Source organism: Oryctolagus cuniculus, chromosome 11 (genome assembly GCF_051225735.1).
Source record: "Oryctolagus cuniculus isolate XC-2025 breed Fujian yellow rabbit chromosome 11, ASM5122573v1, whole genome shotgun sequence".
NCBI lineage: Eukaryota > Metazoa > Chordata > Mammalia > Lagomorpha > Leporidae > Oryctolagus > Oryctolagus cuniculus.
In genome coordinates, this window is record NC_142877.1 from 42,974,569 (window position 1) to 42,993,798 (window position 19,230).

At 46.2% G+C, this 19,230-nt stretch overlaps 2 protein-coding genes across 3 annotated transcripts in view; both read left to right on the forward strand.

Moving 5' to 3' along the window:
* The first annotated feature begins 237 nt into the window (after positions 1-237).
* Positions 238-3,821, forward strand: PET117 (PET117 cytochrome c oxidase chaperone). The gene is made up of 2 exons (XM_002710956.6): positions 238-408; positions 3,051-3,821. Exons 1-2 carry the CDS (start codon positions 313-315, stop codon positions 3,198-3,200), a joined length of 246 nt encoding a protein of 81 aa, XP_002711002.1. The 5' UTR covers positions 238-312; the 3' UTR covers positions 3,201-3,821.
* KAT14 (lysine acetyltransferase 14) overlaps positions 3,490-19,230 on the forward strand; it is a 31,939-nt gene continuing 16,198 nt past the window's right edge. For both annotated transcript variants that reach the window (XR_011380018.2, XM_002710954.6), the window contains exons 1-5: positions 3,490-3,748; positions 6,680-6,798; positions 9,608-9,729; positions 17,177-17,358; positions 18,696-19,112. Coding sequence is in view for 1 of the 2 variants with exons in the window: in XM_002710954.6 (XP_002711000.4) it covers positions 3,490-3,748; positions 6,680-6,798; positions 9,608-9,729; positions 17,177-17,358; positions 18,696-19,112 (1,099 nt within the window). In the remaining variant the exon portion in view is untranslated. The remainder of the gene's footprint in view (positions 3,749-6,679; positions 6,799-9,607; positions 9,730-17,176; positions 17,359-18,695; positions 19,113-19,230) is intronic.

Genomic DNA, 19,230 nt, shown 5'->3' on the forward strand with positions numbered 1-19,230 from the left:
CGGGGCTCTTCAGAATTTGAATTAGGGATGTTCTAACCTTGCCACCCCCTACCCCCACCCCCCAGCCCCAGCCGTGGACGCAGAGGTCTTCGGTGTCCCACGGCCGCTGACGAAACTCTCTCTGTCCCCAAGCAGGGACGCCGTTCTGTGCTCGGCTCTCGATTGCTCGCTCCTGACGGCGGCGGGCGGTGCGCGCGGCGGTTGGGGCTCTGCGCTCGAAGGGTCGAGCCTGGCCCCAGCGACCAGCGGCGCGTGCTCCACAGCGGTTCCCCGCGCCTAAGGCGGGCCGAGGCCGCGGCGGTCGGCGCGGGGATGTCGAGGAGCTCGAAGGTGGTCCTGGGCCTCTCGGTGCTGCTGACTGCAGCCACGGTGGTCGGCGTGCACCTGAAGCAGCGGCAGGACCAGCAGGTCGGTGTCACGTGACCGTGTCTTCCGGGGCCCGCGCGCAGCGGTGGCCCCGGGGCCTCCTGTGGGGGTCTGCCCGCACTGTTCCCCCGCTCCTCCCAGTGTCTGTGCGACCCCCTACGCCTTCTGCCCGGGGCGCTGCGGGTTCCCCGCCGCCCAGAGATCCCGCGGAGCCGGGTCCTGAGCGCTCGCGGGCAGCCTGCAGCGCCGCGGGCCTGTGGCCTCTCCCCCTGGCCGCTGCACGGTAGAAGGCGGGAAAGGGTTTCCCTTCCTTGGGGGCGCCCTCAGCGAGGTGCCGGGCCCTCCCCACCCGCAGGCCGAAGGGTAGGAGTCGACCCTGGTTTGTTTTCAGTGCTAACGATTTCATCCCGCGCTGCTGCGGGCTTCCCCGAGCGCACCCTCCCTGCCTTCGGCCAAGGTAGATGGGGGAGATAATTGCATTTTTTTGTTTGTTTAAATGAACAACTTACTACGGAAGCTGTGGTTTCTGGGGTCGATAGAGACGCCAGCCCCTAGATTTCTTATTTTTGGCGTGTTTATTTCCGGAAATATCCGTCACTGACCGTCTCCTCGGACTCCTCGCCGTTTGTATTTTGTTATTTATGTTGGCAAGCTTTGAACGCTGGTGTGCCAGGGCATCCTGCCGGGCACCCAGGGAATACCCAGATCGGAAGCAGCAGCTCCAGGGTCTATAAATAACTCCCAGTAGTGCTGAGTGGTGCCAGTGGGTCGCTGGTCAGTTTTTAAGTAGCACCTTGACAGGTGACGGGATGGAGCCTCGTTTGTCAAGGGTGGAAAGCGGTGGCCTGCACTGATCAAGGGTAAACAGCCTTCTTGATTTGCTGTCCAGTGCTTTGTACACAGAGATGAGCAAAGTGTTTGATCTCGCTGTTCACCAGCTGTGGGAATCAGAGAAGCAGGCAAGAGGACCCGGGAGATCTTAGAGGTCGGAGCTTAAAATATGTGTGGTTCTGCAGGAGTAGCATTTGGAGCAGAGGCAGCAGACCCGTGGTCCTCCCCCCACCCCCCAAGGAAGAGGACGAGATGGTGATCCCAGAAAACCTGGAGCTGGAGTGTGGTGGTTTGTCAGGTGTAGTTCTGAAGTCAGCAAGGTCAAGGGCAGGAATGGGTTAGAGCGGTTCTCTAATACCACCTGATTTTTATTTTTAAAGCTATTTTTTATTTATTTGAGAGAGTTACAGAGAGAAAGAGGGAGAGACAGAAAGGTCTTCCATCCGCTGGATCACTCCCCAAAGGGCCCAAATGGCCAGAGCTGTGCTGATCTGAAGCCAGGAGCCAGGAGCTTCTTCTGGGTCTTCCACATGGGTTCAGGGGCTCAAGGACTTGGGCCATCTTCCACTGCTTTCCCAGGTCATAGCAGAGAGCTGGATCAGAAGAAGAGCAGCTGGGACTGGAACTGGCGCTCATATGGGATGCCAGTGCTTCAGGCCGGGGCTTTAACCCTCTGTGCCACAGCCCCGGCCCTTGATGACCTTTGTTTAAAAAAATGTTTTTGAAGACTTATTTATTTGGAAGTCAGAGCAGCACAGAGAGAGGGAGAGAGATCTTCCACCCTCTGGTTCACTCCCCAAGAGCCATCGTCCACTGCTTTACCAGGAGCATTAGCAGAGAGCTAGATCATAAGTGAAGCCGGGCCAGCACTGTGGTACAGTGGGTTAAGTAAGCCAGCCACTGCCTGCAGTGCTGGCATCCCATATGGACACCAGTTCGAGTCCTAGATGCTCCACTTCTGATCAGGCTCTCTGCTATGGCCTGGGAAAGCAGTGGAAGATGGCCCAAGTCTTGGTCCCCTGCACCCACATGGGAGACCTGGAAAAAGCTCTTGGCTTCCATCTGGCCCAGCCCTGGCTGTTTCGGCCATTTAGGGAGTGAACCAGTGGATGGAGGATCTCTCTCTCTCCCTCTCTTCCCCCCCCCCACCTTCTCTCTCTGTAATTCTGCCTTTCAAATAAGTAAATCTTTATATAAAAAAAAATGGAGCAGCTGGGGCTTGAATCAGCACTCTGATGTGGGATGTTGGTGTTGCAAGCAATGCTTAACTTGCCAAGCTGCAACACTGACTTTGGCCTTTTTATTTTATTTTTTTTCTCTGCTAGTAGCATTCCTTTTCCCTCCCTCCTTTTCTCTGTTATATAATTATTAATTTTGTATAATTTTTACCATTTCACTTTTCTGACTAGAAAAGCTGATTCTTGTATTAATTGTTCAGACTAATATTTTTTCTTCTGGTGTTTATTATTCAAGCTAGGATGATTGCTAAGGGAAAAGTAGTTCATAGTATTACTGTAGCAACTCACCAAGTTTTAAATATATCATATATTGGTTAAACTTTTTAAATGCAACATAGTGCCAGTTTTTTCTTTTTTGTTATTCCCACTAAATTTTCTGTACTAGGTCTTCAGGAATTTCTTTAAAAGTGGTACAAAGTCATTTCAGTAATAAAATAGCACACCACCAAATTTATTTGGTGGTTTATTACATTTTACATTTGTACAGAAAGTTAAAATAGTAATTGGGTATCTGTTTTAAGCGTATTTTGGTAACACTGTTATTTGGATTTGAAAGGCACCAGGGTGGGAACACCTGTTCGGGGTGTTACTGAAATCTGTTTCCTACGTTTTTAGAGGCTTCGTGACGGAGTGATCCGAGACATCGAGAGGCAAAATCGGAAAAAAGAAAACATTCGTCTTTTGGGAGAACAGATTATTTTGACTGAGCAACTTGAAGCAGAAAGAGAGAAGATTTTACTGGAAAAAGGCTCTCAGAAAACATGATTTGAAATGACGGTGAACTGTTGGAAGGACAGCGTGCAGTGTGTGTGTGTTGATGGAGAATAGCTTAAGGACCTTTTTTTGGTCATTGTCCTTGTAAACTTATCAAATAGAGGATAATGGATCATATAATCTACAGTGCTGCTGTAAAAATTCCTTCTGTCTGAATGAAGAAGCCGTGGGCGGGTGCCCTCCTGAGGAGCTTCTGTCTCTGTGGGAGCGCATGTCAGCTCAGCGCTCAGAGCGTAGGATTGGCGCTGAGAAGCACTCCTGAACCTGTGAGAAGGAAGGAATGGATAGCAGCATCCACCTGAGTAGTCTGATAAGTCGACACGACGATGAAGCCACGAGGACGTCCACCTCGGAGGGGCTGGAGGAGGGGGAAGTGGAGGGGGAGACGCTCCTGATTGTCGAATCAGAGGATCAGGCATCTGTGGACCTGTCTCATGACCAGAGTGGGGATTCCCTCAACAGCGACGAAGGAGATGTGTCCTGGATGGAGGAGCAGCTGTCCTACTTCTGCGACAAGTGCCAGAAATGGATACCAGCCAGTAAGGAGCTTCTCCATTGCTTTGATTTGTCAATTCCGGTGTGAGGGTTTCTTTTTCCAGGATAGGAAAGAAACATGAATGTAAGATAGACCTAAATGAAAGGATAATTATCATATTATTTAGTTTATTAACCACAAACTTACATAAAACGAAGGTGCTCTTGAATTAATAAAAGTTATTATCAACCTCTTTCACATGGTTAAATTAGTACTCTTAATAGTAAACCAGTAAAAATTGGAAAATTGTAAATCCTGTGTTAATGAATTAGCCACATTTTTCTAACATTTGTGACCAAATCTAATCCCATTGTAGATTTCTTTGTTTTTTGTTTAAAGATTTATTTTATTTTGAAAGAGCTACAGAGAGGGTGGGCTAGCACTGTGGCTCACTTGGTTAATCCTCCGCCTGTGGCACCGGCATCCCATATGGGCATCGGGTTCTAGTCCCAGTTGCTCCTCTTCTAGTCCAGCTCTCTGCTGTGGCCCAGGAAGGCAGTGGAGGATGGCCCAAGTGCTTGGGCCCTGCACCCGCATGGGAGACCAGGAAGAAGCACCTGGTTCCTGGCTTCAGATCAGCGCAGTTCTGGCCGCAGCGACCATTTGGGGGGGGTAAATCAACGGAAGGAAGACCTTTCTCTCTGTCTCTCTCTCTCTCACTGTCTATAACTCTACCTGTCAAATAAAGAAAAAAAAAGAAATCAAAATGATCTGCAGGAAGAGTCAAAGACTATGAGGAAGGGGTAGGGGTGGAGGGGAGATTTGTCAGAAACAAAAGAAAGTGAAGGGAGGGGGGCTTGGTGTCGAGAACCCCTCACGTAGGAGGCACCAAAACACCAGCACTGTGGTGCTGAGCTCAGAAGGAACTCGGAGCCAGTCCATCAGAGCCCCCTGTCTGCCCAAGACGCGCCACACACTGGCCCCGGATTTACTCGGGCAGTAGACACACTAGAAGATGTCCAAAAACAAGGTCTCAGCGTCTCCTCCATGTGCTCTGCCTGCTCCTGGGTGCACTGTCTATAACTCTACCTGTCAAATTAAAAAAAAAAAAAAAAAAAAAAAGCTACAGAGAGGGAAAGAGAGCGCTCTTCCATCTGCTGGTTCACTTCTCGGATGGCCACAACCATGAGGGCTGGGCCAGACTGAAGCTGGGAGCCAGGAGCTTCCTCTGCTTTCCCACGTCGGTTGCAGGGACCCAGACACTTGAGCCATCTTTGCTGCTTTTCTCAGGCCATTAGCAGGGAACTGTGTCAGAAGTAGAGCAATTGTTAGAAGAACTGGTGCCCATTTGGGATGCCAGCCTTGAAGGTGGCGGCTTTACCAGCTGCACCACAACACATTATAGATTAAAGTTCAAGTTCTTGAAAAGTACCCTGTTAATATTTAACTATGTGGAAAATGACTGCTGTTTGCTACAGCTCAGCATGAGCAGGTTAAAGATGCTTGTGCCCCTTTCCTGGGGTGGTCTTGTTTCTCACCTTCTGGCCTGCCCCCATCTGCCAGCACACGTATTCCCAGGTTGCTTCATTCTGAGCTTTGCCAGCCATCATGTGATTCGTACCCAACAGGACTGGGCCATTAGGCAAGGGCTTGAAGAGCTGTAGGTACTGGAGGAATGCTTTTGCAATAGAATTCATAACAGACAAATTTATATGTATGAAGGGTCTTTGAACAGTTATGGAAAACTCATATTATGGAAAAGCTGTACCTGGATCTCAAAACTGTTTTGCACCCAAATAAACTTATCTTTTAATTCCATTTTCCCCGAGCTTTCTGAAGTACCCTTGTGCATGATTGTGAAGTGGGCCATTTTCTGGGATTTGGAAATGTTTTTGTTAAAATGGGTTCAGCTATTCCGATTAATAGTTGCCATTTGTAAGTTAATGATGGCATTTTCACAGAAAACATGCCTGGAATGTGCTGCTTACTACTGGCTGTTGCTTCTGAGCTGTCCCTAGCGATTCAGGGTTCTGCTGAGCGGCTTTCCCTGTCCTTGCAGGATCAGTGCCTCGCTGCTCTCATGGTCAGGCCCCTGCTATCGCCCTTGGTTCCTCCATCCCCACACAGAGAGAGAGAGCTTTGGGAGAGCTTTCTTGTGCCGAGGATGTGGCCTGTCCTGTGTCTCCTCTGCAGTCTGTGTGCCCTCCCCTGCATGCACAGGCTCGCCCCTTCACCGGGCCAGCTTCGAGTTCTCCCTCACGTGCCCCTGGGACCCAGCCCTCTCTTTCTAGCTCCCCTGTCTTCTTATTGGGTTGGACACCCTGTATTGTGCCCTCACACTGCCCTGTGGTTGCATCACACTCCACTCCCGTGTCTTCATGTCACCTGGGGACTGTTAGGCCGAGGGCCGGGCGCCACTCCAGAGATGGATTCTTTTTGTCTGGGGTAGATCCAGGCACGTTTAGAGAAGCAGAAAGCAGCTTCCTGGTGACTGTGAGGAATGGTGAGAGTGGAGAGCTGCCCTGCTTTTGTGACTGCCTGTCTTCTACGCAGGCCCCGCCACAGGTTTGTAAACCCGTGAGGACAGGTCCCATGCCTGTCTTGCACATTGTATTCCTCATTCCTCCCCCAGTCCCTGGCATGCAGTGGGAGCTCCGATTTTTTTTTTTTTTTTTTGAAAGAATATATGAAGGGACCTGCCCGTAGTCAGGAATGTGACATTTGGAAAGCCAGTTAGAGCAATAATACCTGCTTTTCCTGTACCTCTCTCCTAAAACTTAAGGGACCACAGATCCTCGAGGGCATACGCTTGATGTGAGAAGAATAAGCATCTTTCTCTTCCTTCCCCACTCCCACCCTGCTATTGGGGGTTGTCTGAAAGGAATAAAGCAAACCACAGCCTGGAAACCCTGGAACCTGGCTGCTGCACTGATGAACCCCTCGGGTGCCGCTGCCGTGGATACACCTGTGATGTGACTTTCTGTTTTTCTCCTAGGTCAGCTGAGGGAACAGCTCAGTTACCTTAAGGGGGATAATTTTTTTAGGTTTACTTGTTCGGATTGCTCAGCAGATGGCAAGGAGCAGTACGAGAGGCTGAAGCTGACGTGGCAGCAGGTGAGTACGGAGCTGTCCTATGCAGTCCCGAGGCTGACCTGACCCCCGAAGAGTTGGTGTGAATGTCTGGAGCCAGGAGCTTCCAGATGGCTTTTGAGTGATTTCAAAGGACACTTTTAGTAATTTCACAATGGAAATTTGATACTAACTCTGTAGAGAGAGAAGCCCTTGATGAAAAATGCTTGCTGTTCACCTGGTGAATTGGGTTTGAGATTCTTGAAAAATCTCATGTGTCATTTATATGTAAACCAAGTAATGAGGTTCACATTTTTCTGGTATCCATTTTTAGAACAATGAAACTAATTTTTTTAGGTAGATGTGATGATGACTACATTGGAAATTACTACATTTGCAAGAACAGTGTTGACAACAAAAATTAATATAACCTAGCTTTTCTGCATTTGAACTCAAGATGTTTGAGTCATTTTTGTTCAATGAATACCTATGTATACTTTCACCCATCACCATAGCCAACACCCCAGTCCAACTGTAGCTTAAACAATTGCTTTTTACTGATCTCTGGGTTGTATTAATTTTTTTATATTAATTATATATGGTAAGGCACCAACATATAAATAGTCTTTTAAAAAAAAAAGCATGAATTATATACATTAATTGGTTTTCATGTTTACTCAGTCCACCAAAACTGAGTGCCTGTAATGAACCAAGCCTAGAAAAACTACCCTGATAATGAAATAGCTGAGTCTCCTGTCCCCAGTTGGCTGACAGTCAACAACTGTTTATTTTAGGTAATGAGCAGATAAACAAGGTAGTTACCCACAGCACTTTTTGATTTGAAGGAAATAGGTAATGGGAACGATATTAGATAGATTATACCATTTTAGTTACTGACAATGTTCCTTATAAATTGTAGTTGCTATAGTAGCCTTAGTCTATTATCTTAATGATCCATGCTTTATTAGGACAGCTGGGGAAATCTGCCAGTGGTGAGTATAGGAAACTTTTTTTCAACTTCCTTGGAAATACATACATATATTTTTATATATATGTATAATGGGATATTTTTCTCAAAGTGTGCCTAAGATCTAGGCAACGTTGTTTTTGTACAAAGGAAATTAAAAAATGCATAGAAAATGAACTTTACAAAACACTGAATTTTAAACATTTTTTCCACCAGAATAAACTTATCATCTAATTGCTTTCCCATGATCTTTTTGAAGTACCTTTGTATGTGAATTTAACTTTGAGTCATGAGATACCTCATATACACAGGGGAGGGCTAGAAATAGCACACCCTTGCCCCCGAGGTGAGCAGTGAATACGTCTTTCTGGGACACTTTGGATATCTGAAAGTGGATAGAGGTCATTCTGTAATTTTCTGAAAGCATTTCTTAAGCAATAAATGTTTAAATATTGTGAAATACACGTAACATAAAATTTACCATTTCAGCGTACAGTCCAGTAAAATGCATTCACGTTGTTATGTAACCGTCACCACTATCCGTCTCCAGAGTTTTGTTTCCAAACTGAATTGCCGTACCTCTTAAGCAATAGCTCCCTGTGAATATTAACCGCCTTAAGGCTGATGTTTGTGGGCTGATAGAGACTGGATGGCAAGATAAGTGGAAAACATTTGGAAAATCTGTCCACGGGGCAAGTTGTGTGGTAGACTGCCTGCAAGCATTACAAGGTGAAGGAGGAGGGAATTGGAACTCTGAGTAGTAGTACGTCCTCTGAGTGGAAAAGTCACATGTCTCCTTGTCCAGCCATTGAGATTATAGGCTGTGAAAAGAGGTCCCGGGGCGTTACTGCAGTTCACTGGCTAACAAGAGCTTCAGCATGCTCCTGTATAAAGAATCTCAACGGATTCTTTTCGAGATTCTGGGTCCTCTTTTCCGTTTCATTGGCCTAATACAAACCATGATTCTTATTTGGTTGAAAACGTAGTTTTGAATAGCTTGTGTAGATTTTGCTCACTTACCTAAAATCACATGTAAGACATCCATATAAATACAGATGCCAAGAGAAATGTCCAGAAGGACAGTATCTGAAATACTGAAAGGGATTATTTCTTGGTTGTAGATTTCCAATGGTTTTTGGCTTTCTCTCTGCTGTTTTCTGTATTATTGAAGCCTTCTACAATGAGCATATATAAACTTAGATTTCTGGAATATACTTCCTCGTCTGGGGCCATTGGTTCCTCATCTATTTGACTGGTTAGTTTTCCCCTTGAGCTGTGGGGGAGAGTGCTGGTGCCCCCTGAGACTGGACTGAGCAGCCAGCATTTCAGTTCTCTGTCCCTTACCTAATACAAAGTTCACTTGAAGAACAGTTTCCCCAGCTAAAAATGGCTCAGTCCTTGAGTAAATGGCATCTAGCATTATTGTTGGCACTGAAATTCTGAGAGTTGTTTTTGTCCTCTAAAAAGCATAGAAAAGTATATGTGCCTGGGGTGATTTGCAGACTATTTAATGAAATGCTGGCTGGAACAGGCACCTGGAACCTCCCTCTGGCCAGTAGTCGGCCCTTTACCTTGGGCTGCGTCACACCTGGCGTGGGCATGCTTGGAGACTGTGCCCGTGGGCAGCTGACACACAGGCAGCCCCATGGTAACCATCAGTTCAGCCACACATGAGCCCTGCGTATTTGACACCGCAGGAACAGTGTACGTGAGTGGATTAGTGGTGTCTAATGGAAGCCACGAAGAAAGTGGGATTCTGCTCTGAGAGTAGTCCCAGATGTTATCCTGCCCTTGTCCACACCCCACTTCCCCGTCCCCCACAGAATGTAGAACAACCGACACTGCCCAGTGACACTGCTGTCCCAGCCCTGGTGTTTTGTGTTTTAGGTTGTCATGTTGGCGATGTACAACTTGTCTCTGGAAGGAAGTGGACGTCAAGGTTACTTCCGGTGGAAAGAAGATATCTGCGCTTTCATTGAGAAACATTGGACGTTTTTACTAGGGAATAGGTAATGTGATTTTTAAAATATCCTGTACTTGGAGGTGGGCGATTAGTGCAGTGGTTAAGACTCCGCCTGGGACACCCCCATTCCATATCAGAGTGCCTGTTGGGTTCTAGTGCAGCTCTGCTTCTGATCCAGCTTCCTGCTGATATGTGCCCTGGGAGGCAGCAGATGATGGCTCAAGTACTTGGGTCCCTGCCACCCACAATAGGCGACCTGGATTGAGTTCTATCCTCTTGCCTTTGGCCTGCCTGTTGTGGGCATTTGGGAAGTGGACCAGCAGATGTGTTCCTTGTTAGTTTTAAAGTTGTCATGTTGGCAATGTACAACTTGTACATTTCTCTCTTTGTGTCTCTGTCTCTTTTCCTTTCGAATAAATTATTAAAGAAAAAATACACTCATATACTTGGGCTGGCACTGTGACACAGTAGGTTAAACTGCTGCTTGGAATACCAGCATCCTGTATCAGAGTGTTGGTTTGAGTCCTAGCTGCTCTGTTTCCAATCCAGCTTCCTGCTAATGCTCCTGGGAGGGCAAGTACTTGGGCTCCTGCCACCCATGTGGGAAACCCAGATGGAATTCCTAGCTCCTGGCTTCTACCTGACCCTGACCTGGCTGTTGCTGCCATTTTGAGAGTAAACCAGTGGATGGAATATCTGTCTCTCCCTGCCTATCACTTTGTGCTTAAAATAAATAAATATTTTTATTTTCAAATTTTTAAAAAGATTTATTTATTTGCTTGAGAGGCATTGTTAGAGAGAGGTCTTCCATCTACTGATTCAATCCTCAGATGGCCACAACGGCTAAACTGAGCCGGGAGCCAGGAGCTTCTTCCAGGTCTTCCACGCGGGTGCAGGGACCCAAGCACTTGGGCCATCATCCACTGCTTTCTAAGCCCATAAGAGAGAGTTGGCTCAGAAGAACAGCCGGGACTAAAACCGGCACCCATATGGGATGCTAGTGCCGCAGATGGATGCTTAACCTACTATGCCATAGCGCTTGACCATCAAAAAAATAAATCTTTCAAAAAAAAAAAAAACTTGAAGAAGGAAGATATAAATAACAAAGTATATAAGATAGGAGACTGCCTAATGTAGTTCCCTTACTTACTTGTGGCAGCTACAAAGAATTTTTGAATTCCAGAAAATGTTTTTACTTATTAAAATTAAAACAACTTGTTTATGAAGAGTCAAAGTAGAGGTGTGGCTCTCCATGCTTCTCCCATTCTGCTTGTAGAGGAAAATACTGGTTTCTGCTGAGTGTGATATTTTTGAAGATAATCTTAGGATGTTAAAAATTGAGGAAGAGTTTGATTAAATAGGGCTTTTCAAGAGTTGGATGATTATTTAATTTGAGGAGACGGAATTATTATGTCCTTTTCTTAGAAGAAAACTAACAGCAGGTATTGGCTGCAGCATTTAGATGGTTCTTAACTAACAGTCGTGTGTTCTCAGGGCTTATTTGTGTCACTCTGGAAGGCAGGCACTCTTTGCTGTTACTTTGCTTCCATGACTGTTCTTTGATTTCACTGTTGAGCCCCACTCCTTGGTGGCTGCTGCGGGGATGAGCATCAGACTTCGGAACACACAGACATTGAGACCGCGCAGTAAGGGTCCGGGTGGCTCTAACAAGATTGTCATTGCTGTTAGGGCCTAGAAAGTTTGCTACTCCATTGGTGAATTTTGCTTGATAGTCTGAGTGTTAGTTGTTGTCTGAGTCCAGTGTAAGATTCATGAACCTTGCATGATGAGATCATTGTAGACGTGACGAAGGCTGTGACCACTTCAGGTCATAGTAGGGATTCGTCCCTGTCCTCACTTGGAGTGCTCCGCAGCCTGTTTGCTCAAGTGCTGAGCAGTCACAGCTCTGCTTATGTTACGGAGAGGATAGGGAGGGCAGCCGAGAGCAAGCTGGAGGAAAAAATAGAGTCAGCGTGTTTTTCCTGAAGGGGTTTCCCAAAGGCTGTTGAGTAGTGCTAGGAAGGGAATTGACACTGTTACTGGTTCTATCTCATATGAAAAGGAAATGTAGTCTTAGTTTAATGATTTAGTGCTATTTATAGAACTTAATATACCCTGTTTATATGGGGAAAATGGTAAAATTAGATCTTGGGATTTTCATGGTCTCTGAGTGCTCCTCTATAAAGTGAATTGTATTCTGGAGTAAATTGGGCTTATGTTGCCTGTTTTTAAGGATTTTGCTAGTTTTTTTTTTTTTTTTTTTTGACAGGCAGAGTGGACAGTGAGAGAGAGAGACAGAGAGAGAAAGGTCTTCTTTTGCCGTTGGTTCACCCTCCAATGGCCGCCGCTGCAGCCGGCGCACCGCGCTGATCCGATGGCAGGAGCCAGGATCCAGGTGCTTTTCCTGGTCTCCCATGGGGTGCAGGGCCCAAGCACCTGGGCCATCCTCCACTGCACTCCCTGGCCATAGCAGAGAGCTGGCCTGGAAGAGGGGCAACCGGGACAGAATCCGGCGCCCCGACCGGGACTAGAACCCGGTGTGCCGGCGCCGCAAGGTGGAGGATTAGCCTATTGAGCCACGGCGCCGGCTTATGGATTTTGCTAGATTTTAACAAGTTACCTTGCTTCTTTATTTCTAGAATGTGAAATGAGAGGAATCAGCTAAGGCTTTTTGTTCTTTTTAACATTCTAGTGAAAAGCATTAATACCTCTCCAGCTTTTGTATGGTTTAACCATTAAACTAGCGTTTCTGGCCTTACTGGTGAATCACCTGAATTACTATTTACTTAATCTTCTATTTAAATCACGTTACTTAAAAAAAATCCATTAGGAAAAAAGGGAACCCTTATTATTTACTATAAACAGAATGTTTGAGGAGATGGGATTATTATGTCCTTTATAATCATACCGCAAGGAAGGCAGTGTTGTTCGGTTTTAACTGTATCACGGCAGGCAAAGGCCGTCAAGGCCGGCTTCCTCGGTCAGAAGGAGCTGGCAGTGTTAGGATTTAAAGCAAAGAACTTGCTCCCTGATCTGAGTGGAGGAGAAAAACGGGATTAGAAATCACCCTGTGATTCCTTGCCCCAGTGTGATCCTTCACTTTGGGATCAAACCTCAGTGACTGGAAAAGTCCCTGGAACCACTCATCAAGGGGTCATCACGTGCTAGACGTCTCCATGGGTGAACATTAATGGGCTCCCTGCACCTGGACGAGCAGTCTGTGACAGGCACTTCGGTCAACATTTTTAGAGCTACTGAGAATTTTTTTTAATATTTATTTATTTGAAAGGCAGAGATACAGAGAGAGAAGAGAGAAATATTCCATCCCCTGGTTCACTCCCCTAAATGGACACAACACTCTGGGCCTGGCCAAAGCCAGGAGCCAGAAGCTTCCTCTGGATCTCCCATGTCAGGGCAGATGCCCAAGGACTTGAGCCATCTTCTGCTGCCCTCCCAGGCACATTAGCAGAGAGCAAGATTGGAAGTGGAGCAGCCAGGATTTGAACTGGTACCCTTATGGAATGTCAGCATTGCAGGCGGCGATTTTACTGACTAGATCACAATGCCAGCCCCTATTGAGAAATTTAATTGCTATACATAGGACAGGTTTTAAATTCTTTATTAATTTTTTTAGGGAAAGGAATGTTTTGTTTTATTGATTTATTTTAAAGATGTATTTATTTATTTGAAAGGCAGAGTTCCAGAGAGGCAGAGGCAGAGAGAGAGGTCTTCTATCCACTGGTTCACTCCCCAAATGGCTGCAATGGCTGGAGCTGAGCCAATCTGAAGCCAGGAGCCAGAAGCTTCTTCTGGGTCTCCCACACGGGTTCAGGGGCCCAAGGACTTGGGCCATCTTTTACTGCTTTCCCAGGCACATTAGCAGAGAGCTGGGTCAGAAAAGGAGAAGCTGAGACTCAAACCAACACCCATATGGGATGCCAGCAGTGCAGGCAGCAGCTTTACCCATCATGCCACAGCGCCAGCCTCAGGTTTTAAATTCTTAAAGATTTTAACCGTCTTCACTGCTGCAGGATCCAAAAGAACAGTGTACAGTGTGATGAAGTTCTAAATTTGATATACCTCAGCTGTTTGTAAACAGCTTAAAGATTAAATCTATAAAGGCTTACTTAGGGCTAGCCTTATTTAGTGCTAACCTGATTTATGTGTCATTATAGAAACAAAAAGTACATGAAAGGTTAATTACTACAGACTAATTGCCATTGAGTGTGTGATCATTTAATCTGCTTTTACAGTCCTAGTTTTATAGTTTTGATTGGTGAAGAATAATTTGAATGCTTTCTTCTATTAGCATACTTTACTGATTTTAAGATACATAATCTTTCAGGTTTTGACATCCCTGAGAGCTGGATGCATCATACAATTCATGTCACAATTTAGTTGTAGCTCATTTTTTTATTTATACATAAGAGGGTATACCGTGAAGTTATTGGATTTCAGATTTGGTGGACTGTGGTAGGACACATTCATAGTATTTACATTTACAAAACTGCCCAGGAAGATGGCAGAGTAGGAAGCACCAGGAATGTCTCCTCACCCAGGCAGCAGTCACACTGGCAGAAATCTGTCTGTGGCTGTTTTGGAGCTCTGGAGTCTAAAGAAGGCTTGCAACGTCCAGGGAAATGCTTGGACAGTAAATTAGGTTAATTTTGGCCAATTTCTCCCCGCCCCAGCAACCGCAGCACAGGGAGCTATGTATGTTCTTGCAGCTGCTTGCACAACCTCTTGCACGTTCCAGTGTGGGCCAAAATCCTGTCCTCCACGTACTGGGGATTTGTGCTCTGGCCACTGGCTGCTGATTCTCATCACAGAAATAAACAGGCAACAGCCATTACCCTTGCATCTCCCCCCATTATTATAAAACTGGGTAAAGGAATTGAATAGATGTTTTTCCAAGGAAGATATAAAAATGGCCTTTGGGACTGGTGTTGTGGTGTGCAGGTAAAGCCACCTCCTGCGATGCTGGCACCCCATATGGTTGCCAGTTTGTGTCCCAGCTGCTCCATTTCCCATCCAACTTCCTGCTGCTGTGCCTGGGAAAGCAGTGGAAGATGGCCCAAGTACCTCGGCCCCTGCCACCCACGTGGGAGAACAGGAAGAAGCTCCTGGCTCCTGACTCCTGGCTTTGCCCTGACCCAGCCCTGGCCATTGCTGCCATTTGGGAAGTTAACTAGCACCGATAGGAGTTCTCTCTGTCTCTCTAACTCTGCCTGTCAAATAAATAATCTTTAATAAATAAAATGGTCATTGAGCACATGAAGAGATGCTCAAAACTGCTAATTGTTAGGGAAATACAGTTCAAAACTGTGATACCACTCAAACCCATTAGGATGGCAGCTATTGAAAAAAAAAAAAAAAACACGAAAAACAAGGGCTCAGCGTTGCAGCATAGCCAGTTAAGTCACTGGCTGCGACACTTGCATCCCATACGGGCATAGATTCATGTTTCAGCTGCTCCACTTCTGATCTAGCTCCCTACCAATGTACCTAGTATAGCAGCAGCAGATGACTGGAGTCCATGTGCCCCTGCCATCCATGTCACAAACCCCAGTGGGGTTCCAGGCTCCTGCCTTTGGCCTGACCCAGTCCCAGATATTGCAGTTTATCTGGGGAGTAGACCAGCAGACGGAAGCTCTCTCTAACTGCCTTTCAAGTAAATAAATATAGGCCAGCGCTGTGGTGTAGTAGGCTAAGCCTCTGCCCGCAGTGCTGGCATCCCTTATGGTGCCAGTTCATGTCCTGCCTGCTCCTCTTCTGATCCAGCTCTCTGCGATGGCCTGGGAAAGTAGTGGAAGATGGTCCACATGCTTGGACCCCTGCACACATGTGGGAGACCCGGAAGAAGACCCAGAAGGTTTCAGATCAGGCCAGCTTCAGCCTTTGAGGCCATTTGGGGAGTGAACCAGCAGATGGAAGACCTTTCTTTCTGTCTCTCCATCTCTGTAACTCTCAAATAAATAAATAAATCTTATTTATTAATAAATAAATTTATTTATTTATTAATAAATATTTATTTATTTATTTATTTATTAATAAATAAATCTGATTTATGAAGAAAAGGGGACAGATAGAGAGATCTGACATCCAGTGGTTCACTCCCCAAATGGCTGTAACGGCAGTGTTGGGCCAAACCCGAGGAGCCCAGAATTCCATGTGGGTCTCCCACATGGATGGAAGGGCCCCACTAACTCGGGCCATCTGCTGCTGCTTTCACAGGCCTGTTATCAGGGAGCTGGGTCTGAAGTAGAGCAGCTGGGACTTGAAGTGCTCATACGAGTTGTCGATGTCATAGGCGGTGGCTTAACGTGTTTTGCCAAAATGCTGGCCCCTTAATAAATAAATCTTAAAAAAAAAAAAAAAACTGTTGATAAGAATGTGGAGAAATTAGAAACTTTGGGCACTGTTGATGGGAATGTGAAATCATAACCACCATTGTGGTAGTTCCTTAAAATGTTAGAAATATTATTATATGATGCATTAATTCCACTTCCGGGTATATACTCCAGATAATTGAGAGCAGGGTGTTGCAGAGATATTTGTATGTCCTAAGAGCAGCATTATTCACAACAGCTAAAATGGGGAAGCAACAAGAGTCCACTAACCTATAAAGTGGTCTGTCCACACATGGAGCACTATTCAGACTTAAAAAGTAAGGAAAGTCTGGCACAGGCTGCAGTATGGATAAACCTTGAAGACGTTTTCTTAAGAGAAATAAGCCAGTCACAGGAATATTGTATGATTCCACCTACTGAGGGACTTTCAGAACTGAAACTCATAGATACAGAAAGTGCGCCAGCAGTTTTTTCCAACTGTGAGTTTGACCTTTTCGTGAAAAAACTCTTTGAGGGTTTCTAGTAATTGATTTATGTTTTCAGGTAGAAATAGAACAGTTGCCTTTGAAACAGTTTTCAGTGGGAGGAACCTGAATGGCTGACATTGTGCATGTTTTATGGTGCTGTGTGTGCTCTGTGTTTGTGAAACACACCAGGTAGTCTTATTCTCGCTAGAGTACTCAGGGTAAGGAGGAGCACACCGGGAGATCACCCAGCTTTGAGCTGTACCATCAGCTGAACTGCTTACCAGGGCCAACCACGAGCTTTTATCACAAAATGCTCACTCTTGTTTGGTTGATTTCTTGAGAACTGTGCTTCATTCACATATAAAAGCGCTACAAGCTAATTAAATATTAATAATTAATACTTAATCGTGGTTGTGATAAGTGTTGTATGTGCTTTGAGTCACTTCATTTAAATCCTCATAGCAACCCTGTGAGGAAAGTCCAGTTGTGCAGATGAAAAAACAGGCAGATGGGAGGTTGTGGAGCCAGGATCCGAAGCCAGGCAGACCTCAAATCTCTCTCCAGACCCCCATGCTCTGCTTCCAGCAGGCTAGAAGTCAGAGTCTTCTGTAGAGCGTACCTTCTAGACAATGGTCCAGATGAATTGCCAACCATTGTTAATTCTCGCACTTTTTAGGAAAAAGACTTCGACGTGGTGGAGCACAGTAGCGGGTTGCCTCAGTGTGGGAAGTCCCATGTACTTCCGTTCAGGGGCTCAGGAGTTTGGAGAGCCAGGATGGTGGAAACTTGTTCACAACAAGCCCCCAACAATGAAACCCGAAGGAGAGAAGCTGTCTGCCTCTACCTTGAAAGTAAAAGGTGCTGCTTGCTGTAAGAATAGTGCAAAAGGTGCTGGTGGGCAGAGCCCAGCAGGTGCCCGCTCAGGAGACAGGCAGGCACTCCCAGGCTCTGCTCAGGTGCCTCTCGAGCTCTGGAGACACTTGTGTCTGCTTTGCAGCTTCTACACGCGTACTGTGTAGAAAACGCCACCGTTCCCTAATCAAGTCCCCATTCTATAAATCTCCTTTGATACCTGAAAGGTCCGTGTCTTCATTTTCAATTTTGATTTTTATTTTTAAACCTTTTACTGTGGACGTGTTAAAACATACAGAGGTGGGGAGAGTACCGAGTTTCCGAGTGTCTCCTCGGCTGTTAACTCCCGGCACTCTCCTTTTAGCCAGACTCCAGTGCTTTGCTTCAGCCTTCCACCTTCCCCACTCTTGGGTAATGTAGAAACAAATCCCAGGCATCAGCATTTTATTTTTAACTATTTCAGTATTATTTCTAAGAGATAAGGATTCTTCCCTTTGTGCAGTCTAACCATAATACCATTTTTCACTTTAAAAACATTAACAGTAATTCCTTATTATCACACATCAATGTTTCCACTTACAAGTTTTTAATGAGCTTTAAATTTTTTAATGTGATTGGGGTAAATGAGCTAATGCTGAGGAGTACAAGGTCTGAGAGTGTCCCTGCCCCTGCACAGGGTTTCCTGTGCCCAGAATAACCACTTTTGTCTCTTCAGAATGTTTTTAGAAATATCTCTGCATTGTTAGCCATTTTCTCATTTTTCAGAAGAGCTTAAGCGGACTCGTACGTAGACTCATCCTTGTTCTCCATCCCCACCCCCTGCTTGCTGCCAGCATATGGTAGACCAGCAATACGTGCAGACCTGCCTGGCTGTGACCGTGCAGACCTGCCTGGCTGTGACCGTATCAGACCATTCCTGTACTGATGGACATGATGCTGGCTGCTGCCATTTTTGCTGTTCTAAACAGTGTGTCAGCTGTACAGATTTGTGTCCCTGTGCGAGATGTGCTAAAGTTGCTGGGTCAGAGGGTGTATTCGTTGGCAGTTTTGATCAGTATTGCCAAGTTCCCCTCCGGAGAGCTGAAGTAAGAGGTGTACCTTATTAAAAGGTCACCAGAGTGCCCACGACCCCATACTCTGGCTGAACATCAGCCTGCAGTGGTCACCACTGTAGAAGTCGGGGAGATGCCGTGTCTAGTTGTCTAAATACGCACAACTTTTTTGTCTTTAAGAGACAGCTAAGTCTTTAGGACATTCATTGAACATTTCTCTCTCCTGAACACAATAAGAGATTAGCAAAGAGAAGTTGAGTCGTCTTTTTAATGTTTATTCTTTTCTGCCAGCCTCAAAACCCACGTTAGATCCCATCATTACCGTGGAGGGACTTAGAAAACGAGCAAGTCGGAATCCTGTGGAATCTGCCATGGAATTAAAGGAGAAGAGGTCGCGGACACAGGAAGCCAAAGACATCAGAAGAGCCCAGAAGGAGGCGGCCAGCTTCCTGGACAGGAGCACGTCTTCCACGCCTGTCAAATTCATCAGCCGGGGCCGCAGGCCGGACGTGATTCTCGAGAAGGGAGAAGTGATAGACTTTTCCTCCTTGAGCTCCTCCGACCGCACCCCTCTGACCAGCCCGTCTCCTTCCCCGTCTCTGGATTTCTCGGCCCCCGGCACGCCTGCCTCTCACTCTGCCACACCCAGCTTGCTGTCGGAAGCAGATCTGATTCCCGACGTGATGCCACCGCAAGCCTTGTTTCACGGTAAGACTTCCCAGGCCTGCATCTTCTGTTGTGTGTGTGTCGGGGTTCGTGACAAAGCGTGGGAAGTTTCGCCTCATGGGCTGAGTGTCTTGACGGCACTGTTCTGTACTTGGCACAG

Bases quoted from the DNA above. Each gene is read 5' to 3' on its own strand.
- PET117 (XM_002710956.6), top strand. From the start codon at position 313: ATGTCGAGGAGCTCGAAGGTGGTCCTGGGCCTCTCGGTGCTGCTGACT. The intron at 409-3,050 runs GTCGGTGTCACG...CTACGTTTTTAG, and splicing joins AGCAGCGGCAGGACCAGCAG to AGGCTTCGTGACGGAGTGAT.